Source organism: Diutina rugosa, assembly GCF_008704595.1.
Source record: "Diutina rugosa strain CBS 613 chromosome Unknown scaffold36_size135536, whole genome shotgun sequence".
NCBI classification, from domain to species: domain Eukaryota; kingdom Fungi; phylum Ascomycota; class Pichiomycetes; order Serinales; family Debaryomycetaceae; genus Diutina; species Diutina rugosa.
The window spans coordinates 15,623-33,792 of record NW_022995205.1 but is presented as its reverse complement, the minus strand read 5'-3'; the positions used below and the strand labels follow the sequence as shown (position 1 = coordinate 33,792).

Here is an 18,170-nt window from a genome sequence, read left to right as displayed (position 1 = left end):
GCCCGGTTACCTAATACGGTGGCATGGGCTGCTTAACCGGGGGAGGACGACGCGCGCGCGGAGTCCAATTTTAACCCGCTGCGCCGGCGCCGGAGGCGCCCCCCGAGTTAGCGCGTGGCGCCATTTTTTTTTGTGCGCACCGCGCAGCGCCACGCGCCCCCTTACGAGAGGGCAAATAGGGTCTAAAGTGGTCGCCGCGCGCACCATAGGGGGGCGTCGAGCATGGCGCCGAGCGTATGGCGCTCAGAGGCGCCGTGGCGATCGCGTTTTTCTTATGAGAATACGGTGGCGGCGATCGTTTAAGGTTTTCCGTGATAGCGGTGTAGCCGATTGCGGAATTAGGTTCCCCTTATAGTAAGTTCCGATTGGGTTCCATAAAAGGGTCCCTCTGGAACAAAGAAAGACTGGCTCGACTAAAGCTTAACCTAATCAAACAATCAGAGAACTGAAACAACAATTGAAACAAACCACAAGCGAAAGTCTGGGGTATTCGCTTCGATTAGTAAAGGCACATCAATAGCCGTTCCCTAAGTATCCGAATTGTGGAGACAAAGCAAGCAGTCTTAGTACCATTTTTTCTGGTTTTGGCGAATTGTACGGCACCACCTATTTTGCGTTTTGGTAGGCCCCTGGGACCGCTATTGTTCTCTGTTTTAGTGCGACGCGTAGGGCAAATTCGATGGTTATTAGGTGGAGTGAGGGGGGGGGGCTGGTCGCGGTGTATGGACTAAGGCAGGCGTGTGCATTTGGTCCACGGGCACATAATTTTAATGCAAGTACCATGTAGCAAGGGTAATTATAATGACTACCATCGCAGAAAGAGCGCAAAAAAAAAGGCGACTCGGTCCATGACTAAATTGCCTAAGAAAAAAAAATGGAATTCAAGGGGTAAAATATATGAGATGAGACCATAAGGGCATGACCTCATTAAAGCATTTTCAAAACATTATTTATCATATATATCCACACCTTTAGTTATATAGGGTCATGCTGGAGGCCGTCGGAGGATGGCCAGTGGAGCCCTGGTTGTGGCGAATGGAATACGAGTAGGGCGTCCTAGTATTTTCTTTTTTCGCGGGGCAACATTCCGATATGTTGTGAGCCCTGGACTTAAGATCCTCGACTCAAAGTGACCTTCCCCTAACCTTATCCCTCCCCACCCACGCCTGTCACTAAATTAACTTTAATTCTAAAAAAAAAAAACCCCCGGCAAACAAGGAAACACCAACATTTTGGCCTCAATTCTCTTATCATTACCATTTACATTATCTCGCTTACTATCGTTGTACATGACGTCATGTGAGCACTATAGCTGTACCGAAGACCCGCCCACCCACAGATACTACCTTGTACTTATTTACCCCACATTTTCCCAGGCTTCTTCCACCCCGGTATTCGTAACCAAACAATAGCAGTTTAGACACTTGATCAGGACCATAGAAATGACTAAGCTATGGTTTGAAGCCAAACTATAAGGAAAATAAAGTGTTTATTGTGTGGTGCGTGGGGACACCACGATTGCCCTCGTATAATCACGAGGCTAAAACCATCGTGGCTATTAACCTAGTTTCAGAGAAAAAGAGCTGACCATGGAAGATCGCAACAATTTTTACCAGTTGCTCGGAGGTAACCCAAATGGTTATTTCCGAGATTAAACTCGGCATACACGTCAACTGACGCGCGAGGCAAAAAGGTGGCTTGCGGCGAAATTCAGCAAACAAATCTGCTCGTTAACGCTCGTTAGAGTGATTTTATCCCTTAAATAAGGAAATCAAGAACTGGTGAAACACCCGTTTTGGGAGAGTCCCCCACAAAAAAGTCATTTGCTATTTTGTCAACACAGGCACGAGTGTTATCTCGTAATTGCTCGCCTCGAGCATCACGCAAATGGCCCGTTAGCGACAGGACGCCGTCATTGTCTTTGGTAATTAGTTCTTGGGCACGTACTTGTCGTCCCAGACTCTACCGATAAAATCGTACCACCGGGTCTGGTCTTCCGTCATCTCAATAACAGTACCATACATGCTATTGTCGCCACTGCCCAGCACTGAATAACCGCACCAGAGCCACGGCTTATACGAAATGCGGAGGCCAGCATTGGGGTAATTATCCTCATTATAGGCAAACATCACTTTCTCGCCGCCTCTTTCGATATCGTGGGGAGGGATTAAACCGTGAGTAATTTTAAACGGACGTTTTCCAGCCTCAATAAATTCCTCTAAATTCAAATCCTTATACCGTTCACGGTCAGTCCACATTTCCTCGGTCCAATCGCCTTTCATATTGGCTCCCTTAGCGTGGAACCCACCGTTAAACCAGAATAACTCCTTATTGATGAAATGAGCCACTTGCATGCCACACACTTCGACGATATCTTCGTGAGGGTGGGTTCTTTCGTCACCAGAAATTCGAGGACCAATCATCCCCGCCCGGTCTCCCGCCCAGCTATAGCTTTCGTCACCATTTAAAGTAGGGCCAAGCCAGAAGTATTCCTTTTCTCCGTGAGACCATTGAGTTAACGGGTTGGTTCGGAACCCCTGAGCCGTCATCAACATCAGCGAGAATTTGCGTTTCTTATCCACAAGCACCACGCCAGCTTCAAGCCTCTCGTTGTGGCCATATTTGTAATAACTGGTATTATAAGTGCGGTTGGTCCAGGGAGGAATATCAAAGGCAACTTGGTCCCACACCAGCGGTGCCAGCCGTTGTAAGTTGGGCATCACGTGTTTGTCTCTCACCACATTCGTCAGTCTGTCTAAAAAGAATAACGTGCCGGTTTCACCGTACCCCGGATGGTCGAACAATTTGTGTGGCTGTTGTACAAATACTGTATCACAATCTAAAAGCATCACCTCGGAAAATGTCAGGAATAATACGGCAAGCGTCTTACGCCCCCACCCGTTTAGCTGGTGTTCCAATTTAGGGTTTATCGAGGCGGTAGCATTGACAAATGATACTCTTTGTTGAGTGCCCTGGACATCACTAGTAGTGGCAAGATAGGCGATTAACTGGGTGGTATAGTTAGAAATCGGCTCGTAATTGACCACTTCGATGGGTAACGTGTTGTTAAGCACTCTGAGCACTCGGATAAGCCCCGCCAAGTCGTGCATGTGGCGGTCACCAAGAGTAATGACAATACCTCTCCCCTCGGTCTGGTTAAGCCAATGAGGCCAAAACGTTTCATCGGTTGGTACCGGAGGAAACTCCCTGACCACTTCTCGTTGCCAGTTCTCCACGTGGGGCACTTTCCCGGTGATCCACGGGTAGACGGTCTTTTCGAGTCCCCGCAGTGGCTTTTCCAGACTATAACCATCAAGATAGCATCGGTTATAGATCCGAGTGGCGGTAATCACTTCGGTGACATTATCAATCAGTTCAAAACTGGTAGGCAACGGCGCTAGTCTTTCAAAATAGGCTCGACACCGCGTCTCGGGGGAAAGCCGTTTGAACCGCTCAAGACTGCGTACCTGCTGATCTAGGCCTTTATAACCCGACGTATCATTGACTCCAGCCACGGGAGTGACCACCGGCGACAGATCCACGTCGCTGTGCCATCGGTTGGGCAGTGACGTCAGCAGAAGGAAACTGACCACCGCACAGAGCACCGCAAGCCAAATCATCAATAAAAAGCACAGACGGCTGTTTGAATCAGGAGTAGGAAGTAGCTGGATTGATAGCTGCCGGCTGGAGGCTGGTGGGGGTTATTTATGAAATGGTTGACTCGTCGGTGCATTTCGGTATTTCTGTGCAGGCACACGCATTGCTCCCCATACTACGTGTCGCGTATGCCGTTTGCCGTGGGAACACTCTATTAATAGGCGACCCCAAAAAGCCTGCAATTCACGAAAAAGAAGTTGAAGTAAATAAACAATACTTGGTGGTGGTCTATGGGTATACAGGTTGTATTAGTCTATACTGTGTGTCTCTGAAACGTGTCTTTCGGATGGTGTTTGGACCTGCATCTTTGTCGATCGTACGGGATCTTCTTGTGATGGGTGCTGATGAGGACACGTTAAGGTTTTCGCCAGGGTCCTGTTTTCCCAAAACGATCACATTTTCGCTATGAATAGAAATTGCGGCTATCCAGCAACAGGCCACGTGATCTGCGCGCCAAAATTTGGCCAGCGTTTTTCAATGCCACGGGCTCACAACTCTTCATTTTAAAGGTAGCCTACAGCGGCTTTTTCCAACCGGTTCATCACCGCCAATCCCCCATTTGACGTGTCAATAGCTTCAACAATCACTTCGTCCACCCCCTCGTCGTCCATCTGTCGCAAAAGAGCAAATAAACTGTGACTTATCGCCTCCGGTGTGGTGCCCATCGCATAGTTAGCAGCCCCCTCGATCTCCTGGAATGTTTGTGTGGAAAGCACTGCCACCTTCAAATCAGTATGGTCTTGCACATACTGTTTAGCCTTATCATAATCCTGAGTAAGCCACACTTTGGCCGTAGGACTATAGTGCTTATACTTCATCCCCGGAGTTCTCACCGCCTCGGTCTTTCCCGCAGTCTTTTTGGCGACAATCACTGACGGCCAGTACTGTTGGACTTGTTCAAGCAGTACCCCGCCTGGTCTTAATAATTGGGGAGGTTCCACAAGGCCATCGACCACTGTCAGTTCGAGACCAACACCACACGAGCCACCGTCAATTACAAGCGGAATGCGACCATCTAGGTCATGAACAACATGGCTAGCACGTGTAGGCAGCGGTCGGGTACTGGCATTGGCACTAGGGGCAGCGATAGGCGTATCACTTAACGCTATAAGGGCTCGAGCCACCGGGTGACTGGGCACTCGTACGGCAAACGTAGGCTGTCCTGCCGTCACTAGAGTGCTTACAGGACACCCAGGGAGCACGGGAAGCAAAATGGTCAACGGGCCCGGCCAGTATTTCGCCAATAACTCCTTATAACAATTGGGGATGGAATAGTCTGGGGGGAGGAGTTTCCGTTGAAGTTGTTCCACCAGAGCCACGTGAACAATCAACGGGTTATCGGCAGGTCGGTTTTTGGCGGCATAGATCGCTTTAACGGCGTCATCGCTGAGGGCATTGCCTCCGAGACCGTAAACGGTTTCCGTGGGGAACGCCACCACCTGGTTGGTGCGGATAAGTTCCGCTGCCTGGTTCAAATGCGACAACGTGGTAGCATCGGAAACCACCAACGGATTGAACGAGATCAGCTCGGGCCTGACTTTGGCCACCGTCGTCTTCATCGCTGCCTTGATCATCAGGCCGATGCGCTCGATGAGGTTTGGCGCGCTTTGTGCAGGACAATCACTCGGCGCATTAAGATAATCAATTACCATCATCCCCACACCAACCACAAATAATGAAAACACCTTGAATAATGGTGACAACTCTTTGGCTAAGAATTGGAAACCGACCCATGGTGAAATATTGATAGAGGGAACTGTTCATAAATTGAATTATGTCTATCAGTGCCCTGTATTGTGCCAATTACACCTTATACTTCTCTGACCGAGCTATGGTCCTATTGACACCAACATAACACCTGTTATGTTCAATTTCAACAGCTACTCTCTCATTAGAGTCAAGTCATTGCTGTTTGTGGAATCGCACTTGCCACTAGCTCACTCTCCGGATGCTGTGGAAGGAGCGGGAGCAGGCGGCGATTGAGAGGTTCCAGGTGCTTTCCCAAAGCGAAAGCATCGACCCCACCACCGCCGAGGGACGCCGCAAGCTTCGCCGCGCCGTGCGGTTGCAGTGGCGCCGCCATGACCGGCCCAACGGCGAACAGCGGTACCTCCTCACGGCGCCACCACTAGCCCGGCTCGAGCTGACCACCGACGACAATTCTGTCCCCGTGTTGACCCGAGAAATGATGCGGTTTGTCCTCAGCTACGCCGTCGACCACCGCTTCGAAATCCGCCACCTCGAGATCGAGGACGCGTTCAAATACGCCGAGCTTGACGTCGAGGCCTACGCTTACCTGGAGGCTAAGCCGGCGGGCATTATCCACCCGGTCGTGGCCGAAAACAAGCCGGTATCGCTTGCCAAAATCAACAAAGCGATCATGGGATGGGCTCAAGCCGTGCCTCTTTGGTATGCTTATTTCTACAAATCGCTCGAGAAGATTGGTCTTATCACCACCAAATACGCTAAGGGGGTGTATACCCACTTCGGTGAGGGTACTATCCAGTTGATCGTTGCCGTTAACAACGACCAGCTATTGGTGGCATCTAGAGACGATTCCAGCTATACCTGGTTCGTCGACCAGTTGAGACAGGCTACATTTGAGGTGGGCGAGTATGGCCGTCCCACGCGATTTATGAACATCGATTTTACCTATCCTAGCGACGGCGTCGTCCATCTTTGTGACCGCCCTCAAGTGGCGGCATTCATCAAGAAGTTTAACATTGATCCCTCGAGGGGACCTCGTCTCGAAGAACCGATACCGGCACAGTTCGATTGGTCTCGGTTCGATGATAAACAGAAATTGTGTGAGAACATGACTGCCAACCAGATCGCCAGGGGCAAAACGTGGATGGAGGTGAGGCTAAACGAGTTGGCAGAGATTTCCCACAGCACTCGTCACGACATCAACGAAGTGGTGGCCAAATTATTCTCGTTTTCAGACCACCCCCATCTCCTCATCCAGCGAATGGTGCAGCGGGTGATGCTCTTTGTGGCGCAAACCCCCGACCACGGCATGGATTTTAAACCACGAAAGCGACGGCTGAAGACGTCGCGCACCCTCACCTGCAAGTCGGGGACGTTTAACATCGCCGGCGTGGTGCTGGCCTCGGTGTACTCGGCGGGGAAGATGTGGTGGAAGTGCCTACTATACAACGAAACCAAACTGGAAATCGACAACCACCTCGATATACTTTCCGAAGCTGTGACGTGGGTGTTGGATACAGCAGCAGTATTGCGATTCTTCGAGTCCGGCAACGTCAAAGCTTCCCCCTCCAGCGAGGTCTCGATAAGATTGGGCAGTAACGAATTGGTTAGCGCATTGTATCATAAATGCTACACGCTGCCGGATCCTTCGTATATGGATACCTTCAATCAATTCTGCCGAGTAATTGAGACTTTCCACTGGCTCGTTTGTGACATTGGCGCACCATGAAGCTACTCTATTGGTTGCTGCTTCCTCCAGCTGTTCGTGAAAAACATTAGTCTATGAATGTTTGGCCTTTGGTGCTTCAGCTGCCACTCGCCTGAATTGATGGCCTTAAATTTGTGGCTCAGCGTCCCTTAACTAAACCCCGGCTCCCTTCAACGTTGAAGCGATTGTCGATAGAGGCATCAGTTGAAGATAATATTGATTTCGGCCAGCTAGACTATTTGTATCGTTTAGAAGTGTTACTGGCAAACGCTGTCTCCGTCTCAAAGGAGTATCGTTTAAGTCGAAGTTTGCGGTGGCTAACCATCTACGATCCTCAATTGACGCAGTAGAAATTGGGATGGCCCGTCGGTGTCATCTGATGTGAAAGTGTCGGGCGATGAATTGCGACGGAAATTGCGCATAAATCTTCACCTCAAAGATGTCGGGCTGGTACTTGATCGCTTAATATTTTCCCTTCAACTTCTTCTCTAAAATAGAAGCCCTCTGCTACTTGCTTTACCGTATTCTCTCATCCCTCGGCATCCGCTAACTACTACTTCCCCTACTCATTTTGCCAGTTTGTATTACTGGGACCCCCAAAACCCCACCACACGACAAATTTACCCGACCACTCAAAGTATTTACCCTGACACTAAGAATTTACCCGACCATCATAAACGACGCTCGCGGACACACCTGAAAGCCAAGTTGGACGGCTGCTGCCTGTTGGAAAAGATTGAATGCCATGTACCTTTTGTAAATTCTGACCAGTCCCATTTGAGGTTTGTTGGTTATTCCGAAGGTGGATTGGAAATTACAAGGTAAGGTTCAACAACACGAGTCGGTTATAGACTTGTCAATGACAAATATCGGCCAGCAGTTTACGTAAACACATCAAACTAGCAGCGTATCAATTGTCTGAGATATCTCGAGGCCGACAAGTGTCAGACAATTTACATTGCAATTACAATTGAGTCAACCTTAACGTTTACGGGTCCCACTCAACACTAAATAACTCCCTCCTTATGTCACATCATCAATCATCGCAATGAATATCGGGATCACAAACTTCAAAGTGAGGATCCACAGTTGTGGGAACAATAGCGTGAAGGGGGTGGTGGTGGTGTGTGGTGTTTTGTGCTGGTGATGCTAAAAATGGCAGTTGTGGGTGGCACATGGTAACAGGAATAGGGGAAATAATCACCGGAGGATCGATATTTCCCGCCTCAAATGATAAGGCAGCCCTGGTGATGGAACCGATGTGGCCGCGATGTCTGAAGTAAGCCAAGACATTTGCGAGCGTCAGGCCCCCTTACGCTCCGCATTTTGACATATACCGGTTGGAGTCAGACCCTGCTTCCCTCACCTCGGATCAGTAAGCTAATACGACACTAGTCGCTTTAATTGTCGTATATGATATCTAGTGCCACACGAGCGTGCGGAGGTCAGAGAACAATGGGTACCACTTTGGTACGGCTCCGACAGACGACACAAGCGCATCCCGCCACAGTTCACACCACAATGGGAGTAGGACGGAGTCTCCCACGTTTACCGCGATCGAAGTTGAATATAAAAAGCTATGATTCATCACTTTTGAAGTATTCAATTCTGCCATGGTTTCCATTGCTTACCCATTCTTAATCTCCCTTGCCGCTGCCTTGGTGGTGAGAGACCAGGCTCCCAAGCCGCTCTCGTTCACCTTGAACAAGAAGACTCACCCCAAGCCGTTGAAGCCCGCGCCTCTTGGTAATCCCTCCCCTAAGAACAGCAAGGTCAACGACGAAAACGTTAAGCTTTTCGCCAATGGCCCCTCATATTTGATCAATCTCGGTTTGATTGACGAAAACCAGCAGTTGCAATTGGTGTTGGACACCGGATCCGCGGACTTGTGGGTCGACGCCTCGAAGTTGAAGGACACTGCTGGTTTCACCAAGAACGGCGAGCCGTTTAGAATTGGTTACGGCGACCACCTGACGGTGCAAGGTGACTTTGGCACCTCGTCAGTGTGGCTTGACAACGGCGTTGAAGTCAAGGACTTGCAATGGGCTTTGGGCACCGATGTCGAGTTGACTGATGGCATCCAAAACGGCATTTTGGGTGTGGGCAAGGTGCAGAACGAGGCCCCCTACCGCCAAAGGGGCCAGTCCTACGCTAACTTCCCTCAGAAATTGAAGGACGAAGGCTACACCAACTCCAACGGCTACTCGTACTACTTGAACCAGCCTGATAAACCTACTGGTACCATCACCTTTGGTGGCCGTGATCTTGCCAAAGTCAAAGGACCAGTGGCCACCATCACCCCTTCCACCACTGACGAAAATGCTCCCTATGATGGCATTGTCGTTTCCAAGTTGTCGGCCTCTAACGGGGACTCGTTTGGCTCGTTTGGCGGGATCTTGGACACCGGTACCACTTTAACTTACCTCCCCTACGACGCCATCAACGCGTTGAATATCCCTGGCCTCACCTACGACGCCGACGCCCAGTGGTACTACATCACCCCGAACCAGCCCCTGGACCAGTACGTGTCGTACTGGTTCGACGACGCCGAAATCAAGGTGCCGTTGGCCGACTTGGTGTTCAAGGAGTACGACGACAACGACCAACCCACGGGCAAGTACTGGTTTGGTATCCAGGGCACCCCTGACGAGAACTCGGCTACTTTGGGTGACACCTTCTTGAGAAGTGCTTATGTTACCGTCAACCACGACACCAACCAGGTGTTGATCTCCGCCGTCAACTACACCGACAAGGAGAACATCGTTGGCCTTTAGATTAGGAGTGTAAGGAGTATATTTAGTTTTTAATATGGCCCCTTTTTAGATGAATCGCAAGCAATTCCGTATGATATCACAAACACCTTAGATCTCTTTATAAAATCTTCTCAAATGTGTATAGTTAGGGAGTTAACCTCGACTTTTGCAACTAATAATCCTCTACCTCATTGCAACGTTGCAGTGATTACCAGGGGATGAGAATATATACCGTTGGTGGCTACGCATTTGCGAAATACAATTGATTTACTATAAATATCATCACGTCATCGTCACGTCCAACCTGTCGAACACCAGCATCGTCAAGTGGGTGGCCTTCTTCGGCGGGTAGGTGGTGTCGACGCGGTGGAGCTTCGAGAACATCTGGATCAACCGCACGGTGACGTACAGCGCCTCGGTAAGGGCAAATTGTTGGCCCAAGCAGATCCGAGGACCGCCGTTGAACGGCAAGAACCCCCACCCCAACTTACGGGTCTCGGGCTCGAACCACCGTTCGGGTCTAAACTCGTACAGGTCCTTACCGTAGATCAGAGGCTCACGGTGCATGGCAAACACCGAGTAAAGCACCCCGGCTCCCTTGGGCACAAGGAGAGGCGACTGGCCATCGGGACCACCACCTTTAGGCAAAGTAGTGGTTTCCGTCGAGTAACGGATATTACGGGGCACCGAGGGATAAAGTCTTAACGCCTCGTTAATCACTGCCTTCAAGTATTCACACTGCTTCAACGATTCGAAGGTGATTTCGTCGACTCTGGCTTCCTCGCCGAGGCCGAAATAGGTCTCGATCTCTTCTCGTAAACGGTTCCACGTCGCCGGCGACCGCCCCAATTCCAAGAAAATGAACAGCAAAAGCCCCGCAGTGGTGTCACGACCGGCTAACAAGATGTTCAACAGCTGGTCACGCAACACTCGGGGGTCTCTGGTGTTTCTCGCCAACTCGTAGAGGAAGACATAGCCGCCCCGCGACTCCTTTTCAAGCTCTTCCGGCAGCATGTTGAGTGCCTTGTTGACGTAGTAGTCCGAGAACTCGTGGACGATCTTGTTACACTCCTTAAACTCCTTCGGGTTGATCATCCAGTAGAACAGCTGGAGCAACGCCCGGTTGCTGAGGTAGTTTTGCGAGGTGTTGAAGGCGTCGGCAAATTGACGCTTACCGGGGATGTTGTCCATCAGTTCCTTGGAGTAGCCCAACAGTTCATCCCTCAAAGATTCAACCGATTCACCAAATAAGAATTCCGTAGCCGAGTCGACCGTCAATCTGAAGAACAATTCCTGTAAATCAAACGGTTGACCCTTAGCCTTTCTAATGTGGTTGGCAAGCACTTGGACGTGAGGCTCCAACAGTTTGACGTGGGCCACTTGTTCTCTAGCGAATTGAGGTCTCAACATCGTTCTCAGGTGTTTCCACCCGTTACCATCAAGAGTGAAAATACCATCACCCAAGAGAGGAGCCAAGAACTCGTGGCGCTCACCCAAAGCGTACTTGTTAAAATTGGTAGCAAGCACCAGCTTAATATTCTCGGGGTCCTTAGTGACAATTAAAGTTCTTCCCAATACCTTCTGCGACATCGTAAGCTTGTTAACACCGTCTTTGTGGAACATCGATTCACCGTAGTCGACAGCATCACCGGTCTTCTTCGCCTGCATCAACGGGTACCACATGTAGAAGCCAAACACGCCGTCGGAGTCCTTATACTGGAAGTCCTTGGCGCCGTACTTGCGGCGCAAGTGCCACAACTGGATTTTCGACCCCACCACGTAGGCGACGAGCGCTCCTAAGAGGTATACCCACCACATGATTCTACAGATGTATTACAGGATTCTTTCGCTTTATATGTCATTCCCCGCTTGACATGTGATACGTCATGTCGGCCTGCGGTAGAGACAAAACCGTTGTTGCCCTGCCAGACGGCGAAATTGAGGGGGGCGGCGAAGAGGGCTAGATGCCGGGTCTGCACTCCAGGTTTTGCCCCGGCTCCGAAAAGCCCGCGACGTGCGTGGCGGGTGATTATAGTCAGACGCACGTCACGGGAGTTTAGCTTATTTTAGTAAGTTATATGCAGGGCCAACTTCTCTTGCAAAGCTTCTAAGCTCAACTGTTTCCCAATAAACACCACCTTATTCTCAGAAACTCCCTCTAAAAGCACCCCCTCACGGGTATCGTAAGTGTCTCTGACTCCCTGGATCACTCTGACAACCACGTGGTACTTATCGTCCTCATCTTTTTGTACCACAAGCCCTTTCACTCTATGGATTTCAAACTCGTCTCCCCAAAGGATTTCCTGGAGAAACTTCTCGAACCCGTGCCATTGGCTGTCCTCAGTTAAAAAGGGGAACTCAAGGGTCACGGTGTTGATCCGGTCGTCGTGGAAACTGCCTGGGTGGTCGTCGACTCTCGTTTGTTCAAACGCGTGGAGATCCAAGATTTTATCCAAATCGATATCGCCAAACAGCGTGGGGTATAACGGAGCGACCCCGTTGATGGCTTTCACCCGGGTTTCCGCTGCTTCCATTTGTTCTGGAGTTACTCTATCGGCTTTATTCATCAATACCACATCGGCCATCGCAAGCTGTAAATGAGCCGTGGTCACGTCCTCCGGCTCATCCTCTCCCTCCACTCCCTGGGCCAGCTTCGTGTGGCCGTGTTCTCGATGCCAGTGACCGCCAACATCGTCTAAACACCGCACAATGTGCTCACTGTCCACCACCGTAACCACACCATCAATATAGATCAGCAGCGCGAGCCCATCGTCAAGCCAAAACATCTTGGCAATAGGTACAGGGTCAGCAATCCCTGTGGTCTCAAGTAAGATGTAATCGATTTTGCCCCGGCTCTTCTCCACGAGCCGTTCGATGGCTAAGACGCCATTGTCTTTGACGGTGCAACAGAGACACCCGTTGCCCAAATCAAGCCACTCTTCCACCGTGTCTGCCTGGTCCTTGATGGTAACACTCTTTTCAATGGTAGCACTGTCGCCAAACTCGTTGAGAATGATCGCTAGCCGCTTGCCCTGGGCGTTTCTAGATATCGTCTCGAGGAGAGTCAGCTTGCCGCTGCCCAAGTAGCCCGTGATGATGGTGATGGGGATCTTCTTGTCGACATTGACCGGTAATTCGGCGGTGTCTTCCTTGTGGGTGTAGTGGAAGTCTGGGGGGAGCTCCTCCACGAGCTGAGGGATGTCGTCCATGATGGGATTAAGAAAACAAGGGGGGGTATAAATAAAGTAAATTAACCACTATATCTGAAACATGATATCATAATTTAACCAATTGACACTACTACACGCCTGCATTGACTTCGGAGTTCTACATTTGTCAATGGTGATGGCGTTGTCATCGCCTGGTAGATCTTTGCAGCACCGATGTTTCCCTAGCTCGTTCGCACTATAACTCCCTAAGGTGGCTGGCTGCACTTGACGGAAATCATGTCATGACCGGAGATAACCAAACGCACCTGGCGGAGCATCTATTGTTCCGCCTTTGGCGAGCTGGCGTCAATCACCGGCAGGGGAGTCAGTCGCCGGCGCAGGTTTTAGTCGCCGGCGCGTCGTGACGGCTCGCCCCCGACCCCCCGACTCCCTGCGTCGACGTCCAATCCGGAGATTAGCCAGCTCGTTCTTTCTCGTAGACCATGTCCTCGATGTGACATAAAAACATTATTGAGGTGGATTTGCCGTTCTCTCCTCTAATCATTAGTTTTGAAGGATGTTAGACCATATTGCTCTACTATCCCTTTTTGGCATTTCTTAGTTCCTTTTCTTCGGCTACGCCTTGTCATGCTTGATGGTCGAGGATGTCGGGCATTGCCAAATACGACCTCCGATAACTCCACCAAAAATGGAAATAGCGATCGCAACAATTGGAGTCCGAGACTATGGGGACGGCAAATCACATGATCGGCAATAGCAATGCCCCCAAATAACCAATAACAACCACAATCGCCAGGGACACTTTAGTCATCAAAGGGGATGAACATCGATTAGAGTTTTCATAATGTCGTTTATCCCCTGATCGCAATATGTTGCCGATTACTGATGTGGTTATCACGGAGATTGCGTTGTTATCTCTATTCAGGGATCTTTCCCCACCACTCGTGTCGAACTTTCAGGCACTAATCAATATGATCGGGGCGGTTTTGTGACGCTAGCCTTACTCGTCATTGCTAGATCAATGAAGTGTGTTTGCTTGATTTGACATTCCTGAGTTGAGGTGATGGCTCTCGCAACAACGATCACTATTACCAATGAGTGGATTCAGCATCAATACTTTTCTCTTTCTAGAATTAAGCTACTAGCGAAGGACTGGACAACGGATCACTTGGTCATGTTTGTAGCAGTTGGTTCCAGCAATAGGGCTCCTCCTTTTCTCTATCAAAATGGATTGTACCTGATGATTTCATTCAAACCATGGTTGTTTACAAGAGAGTGTTCACTATAGTAGTCAAGTTGAGCCGATTGGAGGGCTACCAGGCGTGACCATTAAGCCTTGTGTGTTTCGAGGTCTGCGAAAGTTTTCCTGGCGGGTGCGAAAGAATTACTGGCGGTCTGCGAAAGGTTATTTGGGACCAGGATAACCATCATCTGGCTACGTCTCGAAGATTACTCAATTCAATTTTTATTTCTGTTTCACTTTTCTATATATATATGATATCATGCAGTTTTTACTTTGGTTCAACGTTGTAGGTCATCTTGATCCCCATGGCCGACAACTCCGAGTCCAAGTACTTAAGGACGAAAGGAATCGCCACCGTGGTGGTGCTGTCGCCGCCAACAAACTTGGTGCCGGTGCCGTCCTCCCAGATCTCCAGCTCGGGAGCGTAGCCGTGGCGTTGCTGGTACAGTTCCAAAGGCACCGAACATCTGCGGCACCGCACCAGCGCCATCAGCCCCACGCGGGGCACCGACGTCTGGGTGGTCAAGATCAGGCCACACTGGCGACAGATCGACAGCTGGGTGTAGTCGGAGCAGTTGAGCAATCTGTCCTGTAACAAGTACAGGGTCCCGTGCCCGATGAGGGCGTCTCTTTCCATTTCACCAACACGAATACCCCCCAGACGCTTACGCCCTTTAACCGGCTGCATCGTCAACGAGTTGACGGGACCCGTCAGTCTCACCTGGAACTTATCGTTGACCATGTGTCTCAATCTCTGGTAGTAAACCACCCCGATGTAGATGTCGCAGCGGAGCTCTTCCCCGGTGGCACCCGAGTACATCGGCTCGTTACCGTGGTAGTTGTAACCAGCAGCCAATAACTGCTTACCGAAATAGTCGGCGGGAGTGTCCAGTTCCGAAAACTTCCAAGGGGTGGCGTCCTGAGCGATCCCGTGCATCGCCCCGGCCTTACCGGCAAGCGACTCGACAAACATCCCGATGGTCATTCTCGACGGGAACGCGTGCGGGTTGATGATGACGTCCGGCTGGATCCCCAGCTCCGAGAACGGCAAGTCCACCGCGGGCCATTTACGCGAACACACCCCCTTCTGCCCGTGTCTCGACGAGAACTTGTCCCCGATGATCGGCTGTCTCGTCACGCGGTACTTGATGGTGAACATCTGGAGCTCGGTGTCGTGTCTGTCCGGGTGGAGCAACTTGACTTCGTCGATGTACGCCGGTTCCAGCGAGTGGTAGGTCTTGACCTTGGTGCGCCCCGCGGTCTCGTCGTAGTAGGCACAGATGGGGTCGCCTTCCTCGACCTTGGTCCCGATCAAGGGCAACCCGTCTTCGTCTAAGAAGTTGCGCCATTCCTCAGGCCACTCGTCTTCGCCGAAACCAACGTGACAGGTGATCGGTTCCCCGTGTCTCTTGGTAGTAGACACATTAACCTTCTCAACTTTGTATACGGTACCGTAGCCAAACCCTCTTTCGTCAGCCAGCTTATTGATGATCATGGCATCGTCCATATCGTAACCGGTGTACGAGATAACCGCGACCACGGCATTAGTCCCGTTGGGGAAGTTGTCCATGCCGTAATCATCGTATAAATTAGCCTTAACAATGGGAGTTTGCCCCGTTTGCAAGCGGTATAACTTGTTGTCGGAACGGTGGACAAGAGCGACCCCGGGGGTACCCATGGTTTGCTTACCCATTTGACACTGGTACATGTTTCTCGGCGACTGGTTGAAGTCGGAGAACGGGGTCAAGTTGGCCAAGATCGAAAGGATATTGGTGGGCGAGTACTCGACGTGAGTGTGGACGTTATTCTCCACTTCTTCAGGGACCACGGCCACGTCCATGTACACTTGTTCAAAGGGACCAACGATGTCCATTTCACCGGTGGGTAAGTACTTGACGGGTCTCATCATTCTGGCGATACCACCGAACAAGTAGAGACCAGGGTATTGACCCTTAGTCAGAGGGGGCACGTAACCGATTTCAAGGTCTCTAGGCAAGTTGTGCGACCCTTCAACCTTCCAGAATCTCAAGGTGTCGGCAACAATCTTGGCCTGAGCGTGCAGAGTCCAACCCACGATCTTACCGTCTAATTGGACACAGGCGACGTCAGGACCAGCGGCGTGAGCCGAGGCAGGGGACACACCAAGCGCAGCTAACGCAGCAGGGACACCCAGCACGTCCAGCTCCTCAGTGGCCACAATACACTTGTGGGCCAAGTGGTTCAACAAACCACACGGCGAACCATCGGGGGTGTGGACAGGACACAAGAACCCCCACGATTCCGGTAACAACTTACGCACGGTGGTGGTCTTTAATTCAGCAAAGAACGAACCACGGTGGACCATCCGGAAGTGGGCGATGAACCGGTGGAAGTTAATCTTTTCCGCAACCACGGTGTAACCGGATACTTGTTGCAAATCGAGCCCCGATTGCGAGATCAAGTTACCCGTCAGCAAGAAGTACTGGAGCTTAGTCCCGACGTCTTCCGACACTCGGGTAAACACCCGTTTCATGTACTTTTCGTTGAAGGTGACGGCCATGCCTCGATTGATGTCCGACGTGATCTGGAGCTTATAGTTCAGCAACACTTCGTCGATCTTTTCCTTGATGATCATCCCGTACAAGAACCCCCCGAGGAGGACCTCTTGGTGCTGGGCGGCATCGGGATTATCAGGGGCACATTCGCCGGCCACCAACGAGTAGAGCTTGCGGATCATGAACAAAAGCATGCGGAACTTGTCGCGGTTATCCTTTAAATGGACCAACACGATCTTGTCGAGCACCTGTTGCCCCACGGCGACGTCCAGCTCGTCGTCAGCGGCGCCAAACACCACTCTGAATTTGTCACCCAAATAGGCTAAGGTTTCTTGCTGGCCGTATAAGTTGTACTGCTTGAACGTACGCAACAACAATTCCAAACGATCAGTTAAAAACGAGTTGCCGGTGTCGGCACCGACAATGCCGTCGAAGATCTCGCGGTCGTTCGTCTCGACGAGGGCCTTTAAGATCATTACCACAGGCACCAAATACTCGTTTTTGCGCCACGAGAATCTGAAGGTAGCGTTACCATCGTCCAAGTAGTGGACGACATTAGTCTGAGACGTTTGATCACGGCGGACACTGCGGATTTGCACCCCGTACTTGGTATAAGAGTTACCACGGTTAGCGAACGACGGTCTAATAAGAGCCAACGGGTGGTTTCTCCGTTGGACAATAAGCATTCTCACGAGCTTCTCGATCCCGTTGACAATGAAATAACCACCCAACTCGTCCAGCTCTTCTCTGGCTTGCACTAACTGCTCGGGCAGCATCCCTCTCAACTGGCACCGGTTCAGCTGTAACATGATCGGGAGCAACCCCGCCTCTCTGATTTCGGTGTGGACGTCGCCATCATTGACTTTCCACTTCACTCTTAACGACATCCGCGCCCGGTACGACGCCATTCTCTCTCTGGCCTCCGAGGGCATCATGCGACGGTCCGTCTGGGCGGCGTCGAGGGTGTTGGCTTCGGGCTTCCCCACTTGCACCGAGTCGACCCAGATCGACAACTTGTTGCCTCTTTTGGAGTCGGAGGAGGCGGCAATCACTGTTTTGGCGCCGATATCCTTGACGGCGACGTTGAGAAGGCCACCGTCGGGGCCGCTGGTGAGGGCGTCGAAGGAGCCGATGTGGGGCTGGACCGCCTGCTGGAGAAGCGGGAACGCCAGCTTGTCCTTGGGCGGGTTCTGGAAGCGCCGTTCACGCTCGAGCGTCCGAAACTGGGCCCGGGTCATGGTGGATGCGATGAGGTTCGTGGTGACAATTTCGCACCGCGATGAGGTCGGGGGCACAAACATCGGTGCAGCAGGCTACTAACCCGTTAGTGGCGATATGCTGATAAACGGTGATCACCCCACTCAAACATCTTGACAATCATTTCATTTGTTTTGATTA

General features: G+C 50.9%; 7 protein-coding genes across 7 annotated transcripts; 2 read left to right on the top strand and 5 right to left on the bottom strand. All coding sequences in view use genetic code 12, as the record gives it.

Annotated features, from left to right (window-relative positions):
• Window positions 1-1,928: 1,928 nt before the first annotated feature.
• Window positions 1,929-3,620, bottom strand: DIURU_005150 (alpha-mannosyltransferase; the record flags this gene model as incomplete). The annotated part of the gene is made up of 1 exon (XM_034158101.1): window positions 1,929-3,620. The coding sequence occupies one exon, from the start codon at window positions 3,618-3,620 to the stop codon at window positions 1,929-1,931; it is 1,692 nt and encodes a 563-aa protein (XP_034010026.1).
• Window positions 3,621-4,160: 540 nt separating this feature from the next.
• Window positions 4,161-5,231, bottom strand: DIURU_005149 (threonylcarbamoyladenylate synthase; the record flags this gene model as incomplete). Its single annotated transcript, XM_034158099.1, has 1 exon — window positions 4,161-5,231. The coding sequence occupies one exon, from the start codon at window positions 5,229-5,231 to the stop codon at window positions 4,161-4,163; it is 1,071 nt and encodes a 356-aa protein (XP_034010025.1).
• A 374-nt stretch (window positions 5,232-5,605) lies between these two features.
• On the top strand, window positions 5,606-7,093 carry DIURU_005148 (uncharacterized protein; the record flags this gene model as incomplete). The annotated part of the gene is made up of 1 exon (XM_034158098.1): window positions 5,606-7,093. One exon carries the CDS (start codon window positions 5,606-5,608, stop codon window positions 7,091-7,093), a length of 1,488 nt encoding a protein of 495 aa, XP_034010024.1.
• Window positions 7,094-8,685: 1,592 nt separating this feature from the next.
• On the top strand, window positions 8,686-9,846 carry DIURU_005147 (uncharacterized protein; the record flags this gene model as incomplete). Its single annotated transcript, XM_034158097.1, has 1 exon — window positions 8,686-9,846. One exon carries the CDS (start codon window positions 8,686-8,688, stop codon window positions 9,844-9,846), a length of 1,161 nt encoding a protein of 386 aa, XP_034010023.1.
• A 261-nt stretch (window positions 9,847-10,107) lies between these two features.
• On the bottom strand, window positions 10,108-11,643 carry DIURU_005146 (cytochrome P450; the record flags this gene model as incomplete). Its single annotated transcript, XM_034158096.1, has 1 exon — window positions 10,108-11,643. The coding sequence occupies one exon, from the start codon at window positions 11,641-11,643 to the stop codon at window positions 10,108-10,110; it is 1,536 nt and encodes a 511-aa protein (XP_034010022.1).
• A 248-nt stretch (window positions 11,644-11,891) lies between these two features.
• DIURU_005145 (uncharacterized protein) lies at window positions 11,892-13,034 on the bottom strand (the record flags this gene model as incomplete). The annotated part of the gene is made up of 1 exon (XM_034158095.1): window positions 11,892-13,034. The coding sequence occupies one exon, from the start codon at window positions 13,032-13,034 to the stop codon at window positions 11,892-11,894; it is 1,143 nt and encodes a 380-aa protein (XP_034010021.1).
• Window positions 13,035-14,506: 1,472 nt separating this feature from the next.
• RPA135 (DNA-directed RNA polymerase I core subunit) lies at window positions 14,507-18,010 on the bottom strand (the record flags this gene model as incomplete). The annotated part of the gene is made up of 1 exon (XM_034158094.1): window positions 14,507-18,010. One exon carries the CDS (start codon window positions 18,008-18,010, stop codon window positions 14,507-14,509), a length of 3,504 nt encoding a protein of 1,167 aa, XP_034010020.1.
• Between the last annotated feature and the right edge of the window lie 160 nt (window positions 18,011-18,170).